We start from the raw sequence: 15,951 nt of genomic DNA on the forward strand, positions 1-15,951 counted from the left end.
CACTGCATTTGGAATTTTTTTCCCGTTTCCCTGTACGCGCCATGGAATATTAAATACCGTCACTACGAAGTGCAATTTGTTACGCAGAAAATAAGCCATAACATAGCTCTTTATGTGGAAAAATAAATAGTTATAGATTTTTGAAGGTGGGGAGTGAAAAATGGAAGTGAAAAAACTAAAAAAGGCCAAGTCGTTAAGGGGTTAATGGAGCAGATGGCCGCACATGTCCGTTCTGCTCTATTCATCTCTATGGAGCTTGCCGAGCTAAGGAGGTGACTTCGAAGGGTGCGTTCACACATGGCTGTAACACATGCGATTTCAAACGTATCACCACAGCTGAGATGGGGAGATATACCTCATTACATTGCGTATATAAATATCTCCGTGTCCTGACACTGGTCGTATGCATTGAGGTCAGGACACAGAGCAGAGCACCCGCAGGAGAGGTAAGTACTTGTCCGCTGTCCTGTGAGAGCAGAGCCTGCGGAGATAGGCGGAGAAGGGCATGACAGGCTGGGCAGGGAAGGGCTTAATAAATACTTGGGTGGTAGTGATTGGGGGTGGAGGATAACAAGTGAGGCGATAGGGGGATTTAAAGAAGGGGGTGGAGTTAGCTATATAGGTAGCTGTCAGGAAGGGAGGGCCATATTCTGTCCAGAAAAAAATTGGCCCACCCACCCTCCCCATAGTTTTGCTTTGTACAGGTGACACACATGTGTTTTAGGGGAGGAGGGATACAATTAGAAAAAAGTTTTCATGTCAGAGGTGGGCAGAGGATAAGGCCGGCGCCACACGTGGCACTTTTGTCTGCGCTTGCAAACGCAGACAAAGTCGCGCCCACCGTGGCGGACCTCGGCCCGATCGCATCGGCGTTTCTATGGAAACGCCTGCGATCGGGAACGAGCCGCCGGTGTTTCGCGTTAAATTAACGCAAAACACCGGCGACTCGTTCCCAATCACAGGCGATTCCATAGAAACGCCGATGCGATCGGGCCGAGGCCCGCCCCGGAGGGCGCGACTTTGTCTGCGTTTGCAAGCGCAGACAAAAGCGCCACGTGTGGCGCCGGCCTTAAGAGTTGAGCAGTCTGACAATATGACCAATACATGTTGCTCCCCCCTGGCCTAAGTCCTTAGATCAGTTATAGAACAGACATTTAAAGGATGTTTCAACATTTTTATAATTTATTACTTTACTTTATTACGACTCCAATTTTACATTCGAACATCAGTATTTTTTTTTTCATTTTTACAAATACGATACTTGATATTTTGTGTTTCTTCAAAAACACAAGCCTGGAAGATGCTCTTGTGGATTGTTCTGATCGTTTAGGTCTAAACACATCTGCTGTACGGTGGAGAAAATTTTCATAGAACTTACTGCCTTTTTTAAAAGGGAACCTGTCATCAGCAATTGGTGTAATTTTGATCTAGTTTTGGTCTAGTTTTTGTTTCCTTTATGGTCCAGTCTGGTGGCATCATCCAAAAAAAAAAAAATCAACTTTGAAGTGAGATGTAAATTGGTTGTATAAAGTCAAGGAGGAGGAGAGTATAACACTGAAGTCAAGGTGGGGAGCTCCGAACACCTCCTCCTCTGTGATTGACATCATGTATCGGACTTCAGGAGATCTGATCAATGATGTCTCTGGATGCAGAACCATCAGCTACAGTGAAGGGGCTTTTTGAGGAAGAGAGAGCTTGACTTCAGTGATAAAATCTCCGCCTCCCAGACTTTATACAACCAATTTACATCTCACTTCAAAGTAGATTTTTTTGATAATGCCGCCTTACCGGGTCATAAAAAAGAACATGATCTGGAAAGTGGTAATCTGCTTCACAACATTCTGGTAGTGGATTATTAGGTCAATTTCTGCTGAGAGGTTTCCTTTAAAAGGGGGCGGAGAAGTGGGTGTGGTTAAGCAGATGAGCCGATGTCCTTCCGATGAATGATCAAATACGACTTTAACAAAAAAATAAATCACATGCAAGATTACAAAATACAGCAAACTTTGCAACATTTGGCAAAAAGTAAAAGCAATAAATGTTCCGCCCATAAAATTGACTGTACAAATATTCCTGTATAGTTTTGTATGGATTCTATGTTGTATTTTTCTGATCACACACAATTCTGTGGCACTGCACGTACATTACAAACACAGCTCTGCTACACGTACATTACAAATACAGCTACATGTACATTAAATTACATACACAGCTCAGCTACACGCACATTACATACACAGCTCGGTAACACGCACATTACATACACAGCTCAGCTACATGCACATTACATACACAGCTCAGTTACATGTACATTACATACACAGCTCAGCTACATGCACATTATATACACAGCTCAGCTACACGAACATTACATACACAGCTCAGCTACATGCACATTACATACACAGCTCAGCTACACGAACATTACATACACAGCTCAGCTACATGTACATTACATACACAGCTCAACTACACGTACATTACATACACAGCTACATATACATTACATACACAGCCCTGCTATATGAACATTACATACACAGCTCAGCTACACGTACATTACATACACAGCTCAGCTACATGTACATTACATACACAGCTCAGCTACATGCACATTACATACACAGCTCAGCTACACGAACATTACATACACAGCTCAGCTACATGTACATTACATACACAGCTCAACTACACGAACATTACATACACAGCTCAGCTACACGTACATTACATACACAGCTACATATACATTACATACACAGCCCTGCTATATGAACATTACATACACAGCTCAGCTACACGTACATTACATACACAGCTCAGCTACATGCACATTACATACACAGCTCAACTACACGAACATTACATACACAGCTCAGCTACATGCACATTACATACACAGCTCAGCTACATGTACATTACATACACAGCTCAGCTACATGCACATTACATACACAGCTCAACTACACGAACATTACATACACAGCTCAGCTACATGCACATTACATACACAGCCCAGCTACATGTACATTACATACACAGCTCAGCTACATGCACATTACATACACAGCTAAGCTACATGTACATTACATACACAGCCCTGCTACATGTACATTACATACACAGCTCAGCTACATGCACATTACATACACAGCACAGATACATGTACATTACATACACAGCCCTGCTACACGCACATTACATACACAGCCCTACTACATGTACATTACATACACAGCCCTGCTACATGCACATTACATACACAGCTCAGCTACATGTACATTACATACACAGATCAACTACATGTACATTACATACACAGCTACATGTACATTACATACACAGCCCAGCTACACGTGCATTACATACACAGCACAACTACATGTACATTACATACACAGCTCAGCTACATGTACATTACATACACAGCACAGCTACACGTACATTACATACACAGCCAGCTACACGCACATTACATACGCAGCTCAGCTACACGCACATTACATACACAGCACAGCTACATGTATTTTACATACACAGCTCAGCTACACGTACATTACATACACTGCTACATGTACATTACATACACAGCCCTGCTACATGCACATTACATACACAGCTCAACTACATGTACATTACATACACAGCTCTGCTACACGCACATTGCATACACAGCTCAGCTACACGCACATTGCATACACAGCTCAGCTACACGCACATTACATACACAGCTCAGCTACATGCACATTACATACACAGCACAGCTACATGTACATTACATACACAGCTCAGCTACATGTACATTACATAAACAGCCCTACTACACGTACATTACATACACAGCTACATATACATTACATACACAGCTCAGCTACACGTACATTACATACACAGCTCAGCTACATGCACATTACATACACAGCAACATGTACATTACATACACAGCTCAACTACATGTACATTACATACACAGCTCAGCTACACGCACATTACATACACAGCAACATGTACATTACATACACAGCTCAACTACATGTACATTACATACACAGCCCTGCTACATGTACATTACATACACAGCCCTGCTACACGCACATTGCATACACAGCTCAGCTACACGCACATTACATACACAGCTCAGCTACACGTACATTACATACACAGCACAGCTACATGTACATTACATACACAGCTACATATACATTACATACACAGCCCTGCTACATGTACATTACATACACAGCTCAACTACATGTACATTACATACACAGCAACATGTACATTACATACACAGCTCAGCTACATGTACATTACATACACAGCTCAGCTACTTGTACATTACATACACAGCTCAACTACTTGTACATTACATACACAGCCCTGCTACATGTACATTACATACACAGCTCAGCTACACGTACATTACATACACAGCACAGCTACATGTACATTACATACACAGCTACATATACATTACATACACAGCCCTGCTACATGTACATTACATACACAGCTCAACTACATGTACATTACATACACAGCAACATGTACATTACATACACAGCTCAGCTACATGTACATTACATACACAGCTCAGCTACTTGTACATTACATACACAGCTCAACTACTTGTACATTACATACACAGCCCTGCTACATGTACATTACATACACAGCTAGATGTACATTAAATTACATACACAGCTCAGCTACACGTACATTACATACACAGCCAGCTACATGCACATTACATACACAGCTCAACTACATGTACATTACATACACAGCAACATGTACATTACATACACAGCTAAGCTACATGTACATTACATACACAGCCCTGCTACACGCACATTGCATCACATACACAGCTCAACAACATGTACATTACATACACAGCTCAACTACATGTACATTACATACACAGCTCAGCTACATGTACATTACATACACAGCCCTGCTACACGCACATTACATACACAGCCCTGCTACATGTACATTACATACACAGCTCTGCTACATGCACATTACATACACAGCACAGCTACATGTACATTACATACACAGCACAGCTACACGCACATTACATACACAGCCCTGCTACACGTACATTACATACACAGCCCTGCTACATGCACATTACATACACAGCTCAGTTACATGCACATTACATACACAGCTACATATACATTACATACACAGCTCTGCTACATGCACATTACATACACAGCCCTGCTACATGCACATTACATACACAGCCCAGCTACATGTACATTACATACACAGCTCAGCTACATGTACATTACATACACAGCTACATGTACATTACATACACAGCCCAGCTACATGTACATTACATACACAGTCCAGCTATATGTACATTACATACACAGCACAGCTACATGCACATTACATACACAGCTACATGTACATTACATACACAGCCCTGCTACATGCACATTACATACACAGCTCAACAACATGAACATTACATACACAGCCCAGCTACACGAACATTACATACACAGCTACATGTACATTACATACACAGCTCAGCTACATGCACATTACATACACAGCTCAGCTACATGCACATTACATACACAGCTCAGCTACATGTACATTACATACACAGCTCAGCTACATGCACATTACATACACAGCTCAGCTACATGTACATTACATACACAGCTCAGCTACATGTACATTACATACACAGCTCAGCTACATGTACATTACATACACAGCTACATGTACATTACATACACAGCACAGCTACATGTACATTACATACACAGCTCAGCTACACGCACATTACATATACAGCACAGCTACATGTACATTTCATACACAGCACAGCTACATGTACATTATATACACAGCACAGCTACATGTACATTACATACACAGCACAGCTACACGCACATTACATACACAGCACAGCTACATGTACATTACATACACAGCCCTGCTACATGTACATTGCATACACAGCTCTGCTACACGCACATTGCATACACAGCTCAGCTACACGCACATTACATACACAGCTCAGCTACACGTACATTACATACACAGCTCAGCTACATGTACATTACATACACAGCTACATATACATTACATACACAGCCCTGCTACATGTACATTACATACACAGCTCAACTACATGTACATTACATACACAGCAACATGTACATTACATACACAGCTCAGCTACATGTACATTACATACACAGCTCAGCTACATGTACATTACATACGCAGCTTAGCTAAGCATACATTACATACACAGCTACATGTACATTAAATTACATACACAGCTCAGCTACATGCACATTACATACACAGCTCAGCTACATGCACATTACATACACAGCTCAGCTACATGCACATTACATACACAGCCCTGCTACACGCACATTACATACACAGCACAGCTACATGCACATTACATACACAGCTCAGCTACATGTACATTACATACACAGCTCAGCTACATGTACATTACATACACAGCTACATGTACATTACATACACAGCACAGCTACATGTACATTACATACACAGCTCAGCTACACGCACATTACATATACAGCACAGCTACATGTACATTTCATACACAGCTCAGCTACATGTACATTATATACACAGCACAGCTACATGTACATTACATACACAGCTCAGCTACATGTACATTATATACACAGCACAGCTACATGTACATTACATACACAGCCCAGCTACATGTACATTACATACACAGCTCAGCTACATGTACATTACATACACAGCTCAGCTACATGTACATTACATACACAGCTCAGCTACATGTACATTACATACACAGCTCAGCTACATGCACATTACATTACATACACAGCCCAGCTACACGCACATTACATACACAGCTCAGCTACATGTACATTACATACACAGCCCAGCTACATGTACATTACATACACAGCTCAGCTACATGTACATTACATACACAGCTCAGCTACATGTACATTACATACACAGCTCAGCTACATGCACATTACATTACATACACAGCCCAGCTACACGCACATTACATACACAGCTCAGCTACATGTACATTACATACACAGCACAGCTACACGCACATTACATACACAGCTCAGCTACACGTACATTACATACACAGCACAGCTACACGCACATTACATACACAGCTCAGCTACATGTACATTACATACACAGCACAGCTACATGTACATTACATATACAGCACAGTTACACGCACATTACATACACAGCTACATGTACATTACATACACAGCCCTGCTACACGTACATTACATACACAGCACATCTACACTTACATTACATACACAGCTCAGCTACACGTACATTACATACACAGTCACACCACTGCACACACGCTCAGCACTGCTGCATACATTAACCCTTCCGTCACTACTTTTCAACTTTGCTTCGTCCTCCCACACGAGCAGCCGATCACATGACCATAGACGTCATCAAAGGTCCTTTACAGTAGTCATCGCTCCTGGATCACGTGATCATGACGTCACGGTGGGTCCTTGAGCTCTGTTGTAGAGAGTGAAATCAGTTCATGCTGTGTAATAAGGTGAGTGATGGCTGACATCCCCGTGTATAGAGGAGGCGGCCGGGCCCCTGTCACGTGCTGTGGAGAGTGGTCACTTCTAATACAATTGTTAGAGGGGCAACACGTGGTGCAGCGCAAGTGCTGGGCAGTTTACCGTGGCAACCAATCAGCTCCCACCTCTGGTTTTTTAGGGGCTCTTTTGGAAACGTAATCTGTGATGTAATTGGTTACTGCTTGCAACCCACCAACACTCTCATCATGTACAGGGGGCGCCCACCAACACTCTCATCATGTACAAGGGGTGCCCACCAACACTCTCATCATGTACAGGGGTGCCCGCCCACCAACACTCTCATCATGTACAGGGGTGCCCGCCCACCAACACTCTCATCATGTACAGGGGGTGCCCACCCGCCAACACTCTCATCATGTACAGGGGGCGCCCACCAACACTCTCATCATGTACAAGGGGTGCCCACCAACACTCTCATCATGTACAGGGGTGCCCGCCCACCAACACTCTCATCATGTACAGGGGTGCCCACCCACCAACACTCTCATCATGTACAGGGGGTGCCCACCCGCCAACACTCTCATCATGTACAGGGGGTGCCCACCCGCCAACACTCTCATCATGTACAGGGGGTGCCCACCCGCCAACACTCTCATCATGTACAGGGGGTGCCCACCCGCCAACACTCTCATCATGTACAGGGGGTGCCCACCCGCCAGCACTCTCATCATGTACAGGGGGTGCCCACCCGCCAACACTCTCATCATGTACAGGGGGCGCCCACCCGCCAGCACTCTCATCATGTACAGGGGGCGCCCACCCGCCAGCACTCTCATCATGTACAGGGGGTGCCTTCCAGAAGCCCAAGAATAGTGGGCAAATTGATGGGTTTGTCCAATTGTGATGGTTATAATATTTCAATAGTTTCATCTTTTCAAATTTTTTTTGTGAGCGTAGGACTGCAGGGACTGATCACTAGAATGGGGGTTCTCACTAATGGCGTGTTCACACGTTGCGCTTTGGTTGCGGTTTCATTGCATTTTAAAACGCATTACAACAGCTGAGGAGAGGTGATTTGCCTAATGACATTACTGTTAACATTTGCGTTCACAAAACGCATTGTAAACGCGATGTGAACACATGTATTGTTAACACATGTGTTAACATCAAGTTAACAAATGTAAATGGTAATGTAATTGGGGAAATCACCTCTCCTCAGCTGTTGTAATGCGTTTTAAACGCAATGGAAACGCAATCAAAGTGCAACGTGGATGGATGCTGCTGGTGGGGGATGCACCGCTCTATGGTAAATTCCACCAGCTAGAGTCTAACGACCCCAGAAGCTATCCAAAGCTGCTGCGGCGCCTCAGTAACCCCCCCCCCCCCAACACTTCCCCCACAGACCGGTCCGGTGATTTTCCATTCTCATTGTGGCTTGACTCCAACTAATTTCCATTTAGGTGAATGTGTTTGAGATGTAATACCGAGCATGACCACTACAAAATGTGCAGAATGGTAAGAAAATGGTGAGAAAAGCCCCTCGTCTGAACACCACGGTCTCTTACCCTTTCTTACTTTTGTCAGTTTTTCAGGTTGTTGGGGATGTGAGATCTACCATCAACCATGACCACAGACCACGTGACTGGTACGGACTGGTACCACATACTGGGGGCACATCCATCGGACAGCCCGGCAGAGCTCAAGCAGAAGTATCAGAAGCTGGCGTTATTAGTGAGTATATATTATGTAGTAATAAGTATATAGTGTGTCTATGTCCGAAGCTGGGAGCTGGACGGATTTCATGGGCCAATCACAGTGCAGAGGGTGGGACTCCAGGCATCACAGTGATATATGATGCAAGGACTCCCCTCTTCATCAGGATTACAGTGTCCGTGCTACTGTTCTTCTTGTGTACCTCTATGATGCTTGGAGTCCCATAGCCGGGGATTGTAGCTGCGAAAGTAAAGACCATGTCCGTTTTTCAGTCTCAGTCACTGTTGGATCCGTTACGTGATGATTTTGTATATTATGTGATATACTGTATATTTACACTTTTATCGTGCTGTGATTTGGCAGGGGGGTTAAAGGGAACATGTCAGGTTGATTTGGGACTCTAAACCAACTACAGGGCCTTGTGAACCCGTGTCCCAAATTGGCCCGTTACATCTCATTCTGGGACCGCTATATAGAAAAAAACCCAAACCTTTATACTTACCTGAGATCAGACTACGCTGCGCTGCTCCCGTTGATTTGAGTAGTCCATCTCTGCTTCATTGTGCATACATTGCACCTACAATACATGAACAGTGAACCTGGTGTGGACTACATCGGCATCACTGCAGAGGCAAAGCTCCGGACCAAGGTTAGTATAAAAGTTTGGTGTTTTTTTTTTTGTGGTGGGCTTGGAGGAAAAAAATACAGATTGGTTTTGGACACTACCATCCATAAGGATCTGTTGGTGGGTAAGAGTCCCAAATCATCCTGACAGTTTTCCTTTAAGAGTATTCCTGCTTGGGGCATTCATGAAATATTACAATGTTTTCCCCATAGTCTCTAAAGAATGTGGTGGAGGGTCCCACCATTAGAAACCACAGGCCGCAGTACAGTGGTCTCTCCTCCCCACCATTTTCAGAATGGGTGCCTTCTGCTCTGAGTGACTGCTGTAGTATCAAACAGCAAACCTAGTACAGAATTTATCAGCCTAACGCAGAGAGCTAAGAGCACAGCAGTGTGACGACACGCCCCCAGTGCATTTGCTGTAATTCATATTTCACAGCCCTGCTGCTACTTACAACACACACAAAGGTATGATTACATAGATCTCCAGGGCCGATACCGAATATTGGCTGCAGCTTTGTATGGTCAAAATTGCTGACAGATTCCTTTAAAGGGGTTGTCCTGGATTACAAAACAAAACAAGCTACACTTGCCTCTCTCCAGGTAAGTGTAGTTTGTTTATTATTTTTTACACCCCTTTTGGCCCATATAATAAAATAAACCTCTTTAAAGGGAATGTATCATAAAATCATAACCATGCTGAACTGCAGACCTTGTTAGGTACTGTCCCTGGAGATATGTATAACCATATCTTTGTGTGTGTTGTTAGTAGCAGCAGGACTGTGAAAAATGCATCTGTATTCCCGGATTAAAGGGTTTCTTCAGTCATAGCAAGTTAGGCCCTATCCACAGGATTGCTGATTGGTGGGGGAATCGGTGACAGGACCCCCACGGATCTTAAGAACGGGGGTCCGAATGGTGCGGGCAAAGATTGCAGAGTATGGCACTTGGCTATCCACGTCAGCACCATAGAGATGCGCGACTGTCTGCTCCGGTCATCTAAAGTGCATCAGGAGGACACGGACCCCAGTTCTTGAGATCTGTGGGGGTCTCATCACCTCCCCAAACCCCCACTGATCAGCAAGTTAGGCCCTTTCCTGTGGATAGTTCCTAACTTGTTATGACTGTAGAACCCCTTTAAAACTCCACGAAGAACAAGGGGAGGGCGTGACCTCACACTGCTGTGCTCTTAGCTCTCTGCATTAATCCTGGACAACCTCTCTAAGATATTTACGGCAGTTCCTTTGCATATTTAATTTGGGAAAATGCATGTTTATGTATTTTGGGCTACTTTGACTCCCCTAGTGGTAAATATTAGAGGAAAGTCGGCTCAATCATGTTTCTCTCCAGATATGAGATTCCTGTGCCCCCTCTTCTTAGTGAGGGAACATGCATGCTCTGCCCTGCTAGGTGTGCATGTATATGGGAGGCTTGGAGGGAATAGCTGCTAGATAAACCCTTGTATCTCACTTGCTTTGCCTTGGCAGCCCTCACTCCTGCTCCGGGGGATGTCACAGCCTGACGTTCTGGCAGGAGACTTGGAGAAGGGAAGGAGATTCACTGAGGGCTCATCTTCCCTTTGACATGTGTGGAGAATCGCTGAAGAATAGGCGGACCCCGGGATGTCTAATATGCATATGCAAATCAGCTCCTGTGTTTAGTTTCCCACCGGCAATTAGATGAGATCCCAGACGCCGCCCGGTCCCTGTCGCACATCACCTCCGAAATGTTGATTGTTGTCAGGACTGGAACATGTGTGACCACTACCCTAGTCAGCGCCACAGTCTATGCCCCCGACATACAGAGATTGTTCTCTGACAAGTCGCCAAATATTACACGACCAGACAGGAATAGGACGCAGAAGTCAGATTTTTTTTCTAAATAAAATTCTTAAGATCTTTAGATTTTGGGAAATTTTTTTTGTCCTGCGTTGTACAATCCCTTCTACAAAAAAAAAAAACGTATTGATAAAATGTCAACTGGGCGTTACCCTTTAGGGGCGTGTCTCTACACAGTTTGATACCTGGAAGTCTTCTTTACCTTTTCGTATATAGGGAATAATAACAGTCACTGGGATAGGGATAGAATAGTAATTCCTGGGGGATTCGGAGCACTTGACTTCTGTAGGCCCGCCCTCGTTGCACTTGTAGGCTGATTTGCATAGCCTCAGATTATCGCTTGGTGTTAAAGGTAGGTCTCTTTCCCAGCTTCACTGTCCAATTCCTTCTGCTCGATTTTATTGGTTCAGGAGCCTTAGGCTCCTCCCAGACTATTATGTACAGTATATGGCAACTGTGGACCCAATGATCTAGCGACTGACCCCTACAGAGCTAGGTGAGGACCACCGACTGACCATGTCATTTATAAAATGTCCCACAGATGTTGATAAAGATGGCATGTCAGTGGAATCTCTTCAGCCTATTCCTTTCTCTTTATTGAAATAACATGCATACTCAGCCAAGCCAAGGGTGCATGTGTAAGGTGAAACCACCTTGTCAACCCTTCAAAGGTGGTGAACTTGGCCGAAAATTGCATTTGCGCCATTTTCCTTGCAGAGCTCTGTACACATCACCTTTTAAGCTTTGGGTCGGTACAATCTCAAGGAAACGTAATTTATTTAGGTTTTTATTATGTTTTAAAAAATGTAAATCATTTAATTAAAAAGAAATTCTTGGTTTTCGTCACAGCCGGAAGCCAATAACTTTTTCATACTTGGCTGTAAGGACCTGTTTAAGGTGATATTTTTTGCAGGACCCCCATTCTGGGGTCTGTACAACCTTTTCATCACTTTTATTCTAATTTTGATGTGGACGTAATGTTCAGTCAAGGAGGGGGTTCACCAACTGGAATAATCCTTCTTATATTTTGATGGTCATGGGATTATGAAATGCAGAAGTGCCTAACATGTTTAGATTTGTTGATTTTTATTTCAGCTCTAGGGAGAGGGGGCAATAAGAACCCTTTGTTTTGTGGGGTTTTTATTCAAATATTAAATTTTTTTTCTGTGTATTTAGGCCCCCTAGGGTACTTGAACCCGAGGAGATCTGATTGCTCCTACAATAAAATGCAGTGGAACCTTGCATTATGGGCATTATTTGTTTTGCCGGGAACATGCTTGTATTTTAAAGGACATCTACCACCAGGATGAAAGACTGTATGCAAATGAGCCTGAGGGCCTCCAGTCTCCATTAACACATATGGAGCCTGGAGCCCCTCAGGCTCATTTGCATACAGTATTTCATCCTGGTGGTAGATGTCCTTTAAAGCAGGGTTTCCCATAAGAAATCATTGAAAACCAAAGTGATTGGTTCCAAAATGACCAAATACCTTGGATTACGAGCAGAATTTGTGCTTGCAATCCAAATCGCTTGTATATCAAAGCAGGTTTTCCAATAGGAAATCATTGAAATGCAGACAATGCATTCCATACACCAGAACTTTCTAGTGATTTGTAGTACAACATCTAGCACTTTATATTTCTTCTACATCTGCAATATTGTGTTATACAATTTTGTGAGAGAAGGGAGGTTCAATACAGTGGAGGGTGGGGAGGGCTCACACAATGCTTTCATTATGGAATTTTGCTTGAGAACCAAGTAAATTTGTATTATTTTTTTTTTTGTAAAATGTAAGCTTGTGTTGTAGAACAAGTTACTAGTAATCTAAGGTCCCACTGTACTATATTGCTGTATATGGTAAATTTACTGCTTATTTGTTACACTCTGCCTGCAGCAGACTGTAACGGATCTGCCGGCATGACAAGCCTGGGAGGTTCAGAGCTCGGAGCCTCGTGCATGCTACAGTGGGCAATTTCCAGGCTACACGCAGCTGTTGCTTAAAGCCTTTCTGACCTAAGACAATGTGGGAATATCCCTTTAAGGCTAAACAATCATGTAGAGCCTGTATGTCGGACCGATCCCACAGACTGCACATCTTGTACTTGGATTAGAGACAAAATATGATGCTGGACTTCCAGCTGGACTTCAGTACCAGTACTATACCAGGGGTAGGCCTTGGTATAATGCATGGAATCCCCTTCTGTACGAGCAGTTCATGGGATCGGGCCGACATACAGGCCCATTTTCACGGGCTGCGGACGATCCTGTGCACTCGGGCTAAGGCGCGTTCATGGCTCGTTATCAACAGATTGAGCAGAATCCATTGCAGCAATGTTGCAAAAGGTCTCCGATTCGTCAGAAATTTTTCAAAAATTTCTTAGGAGCTTAAATGATAAAAATACCAGCCAGAATTCAGCAGGGTGTGTGGCATATCTGTCACATTCCACATCCTATATGCAATTGCAGTCCTACAACAACATCTGCAATATTTTCCCTTGTAATTATTCTTCTGCATAAGAATATTAATATGAAAGAAAATAAAGGATAAAAATGATAACGGAGTGGGGGGGGGAGGGGGGGGCTCACACAAAAGCACTTTTTCCCCCCTATTTTTACAGGTCTTGTGTCTGTAAACAGTAATTTCCATACACACAACAGCTGCAGGCGCATTCCAAAACCGATCTGCACTGACCCAAAAATTCAAGCGGATCTAAAATGGGCGAAGAAAAATTCGTAGTGATGGGGTCGGACAATGGCTCTGAATTAGTTTCATAGAGTTATTGTCTCCGCAACAATTGTCTGAGCGTTCATCACTTGGAATAATGTAAATTCATATCCACTTCCTAACAAGCCAGGCACCTCATTACCATAGAGACTTGGCGCGCTGCCACCGCTACCCATGCGCCTATTTACTCCTAATTTACGTTTCCACCGGGGCACGTCTGAGACTAAATAGTGACTCTCCGCGGTGCTCCCCAAGCCTGTTTTTAAGATATTGGTGGAGAATGCGGGCACATGAGTCATAATATCAACTTACTAGAGGAACTTAAAGGACTTCTACCACCAGGATGAAGGATTGTAAACCAAGCACACTGACATACTGGTATGTACCCCCTCTGGCAGGATTGCTCTTCTTTAAGATTCTTATGCCTTTGTGTTATGCCAATGAGCCTGATGGCCTCCAGGCTCCATTGACATCTATAGAGCCAGAGCCCCTCAGGTTCATTTGCATAATTCGTAAAACTTCTTTTTCGTAAAAACAAGGTTCTAAGAAGCTATATAAAGAGCATATGGGACACACACATGTATGTCAGTGTTCTGGGTTTACAATCCTTCATCCTGGATGTAGATGTCCTTTAAAGGGAGTCTACCACCAGGGTGAAGGTTTGTAAACCAAGCACACTGACATACTGCTGTGTGCCCCCTCTGTCAGGATCTACTCTTCTTTTTATGCCCTTGTTCTTATGAAAAAGGTTTTAATAATTATGCAAATGAACCTGAGGGGCTCCAGACTCAATAGATGTCAGGTCGGGTATCCGTACTGTCACTCAATTCAGTAATAAGGGAGCGTTGGAAATTTAAGAGCACAGTGCCCAACTATTTCCAGTACTATTGTTTACAGTCTATGAGAGCGCCTAAGATATCCAAACGGTCGGCAACTTTCGATGCTCCTCTAGACAATGAATGGAGTGACAGTATGAGTGCTCGACCTCCTGCTGCATTCATTAGTAAGGAGGGGATTCACATTCTCGTGATCGGCAACACTCTGAGCCCTCGTCAGATTGGTTTCCCCTACAAAACCCTTTAAGTTTGAGTTGTGGCTCCATACAATTTCCACTGTAACAATTGCTTCTAGCACATCTGACTAACGCTACACAGAGTGGGGGCGCCGTTGTCGGCCATGTCTTAGTCAGTCCATAGCTGTACGATCTAAGCAAGGAAGAGGAGGAAATCCATCATGATAAACCAGCGACACTTATTAATAGATCAGGCACCGTGACTGTGGTAATCTTCTTATATTTGTTTTTCGTGGCCTACTCCCTTCTTACAACAAATGTGAAAATTATGCTCTCTGGGGGAGAGAACGATACCAGAGCCCCTCCATGCTGTAGCTTCACTGGCTGTTACACTGTGCAGGAGCACTCCCCCCTACTGTGTGAGATTATAGGAGACAG

At 43.7% G+C, this 15,951-nt stretch overlaps 1 protein-coding gene across 4 annotated transcripts in view; it reads left to right on the top strand.

The window, feature by feature from the left end:
* The window catches only part of DNAJC24 (DnaJ heat shock protein family (Hsp40) member C24), a 72,617-nt gene that overhangs the window by 33,336 nt on the left and 23,330 nt on the right, over positions 1 to 15,951 (top strand). For 3 of the 4 annotated variants that reach the window (XM_072118589.1, XM_072118587.1, XM_072118588.1), the window contains one exon: positions 9,186 to 9,332. In XM_072118589.1, coding sequence (XP_071974690.1) covers positions 9,186 to 9,332 — 147 coding nt within the window. Of the gene's footprint in view, positions 1 to 7,487; positions 7,610 to 9,185; positions 9,333 to 15,951 lie in introns of those variants that run through there. The other variant, XM_072118585.1, reaches the window with a different exon arrangement.

This window comes from Engystomops pustulosus, chromosome 7, assembly GCF_040894005.1.
Source record: "Engystomops pustulosus chromosome 7, aEngPut4.maternal, whole genome shotgun sequence".
Classification (NCBI taxonomy): domain Eukaryota; kingdom Metazoa; phylum Chordata; class Amphibia; order Anura; family Leptodactylidae; genus Engystomops; species Engystomops pustulosus.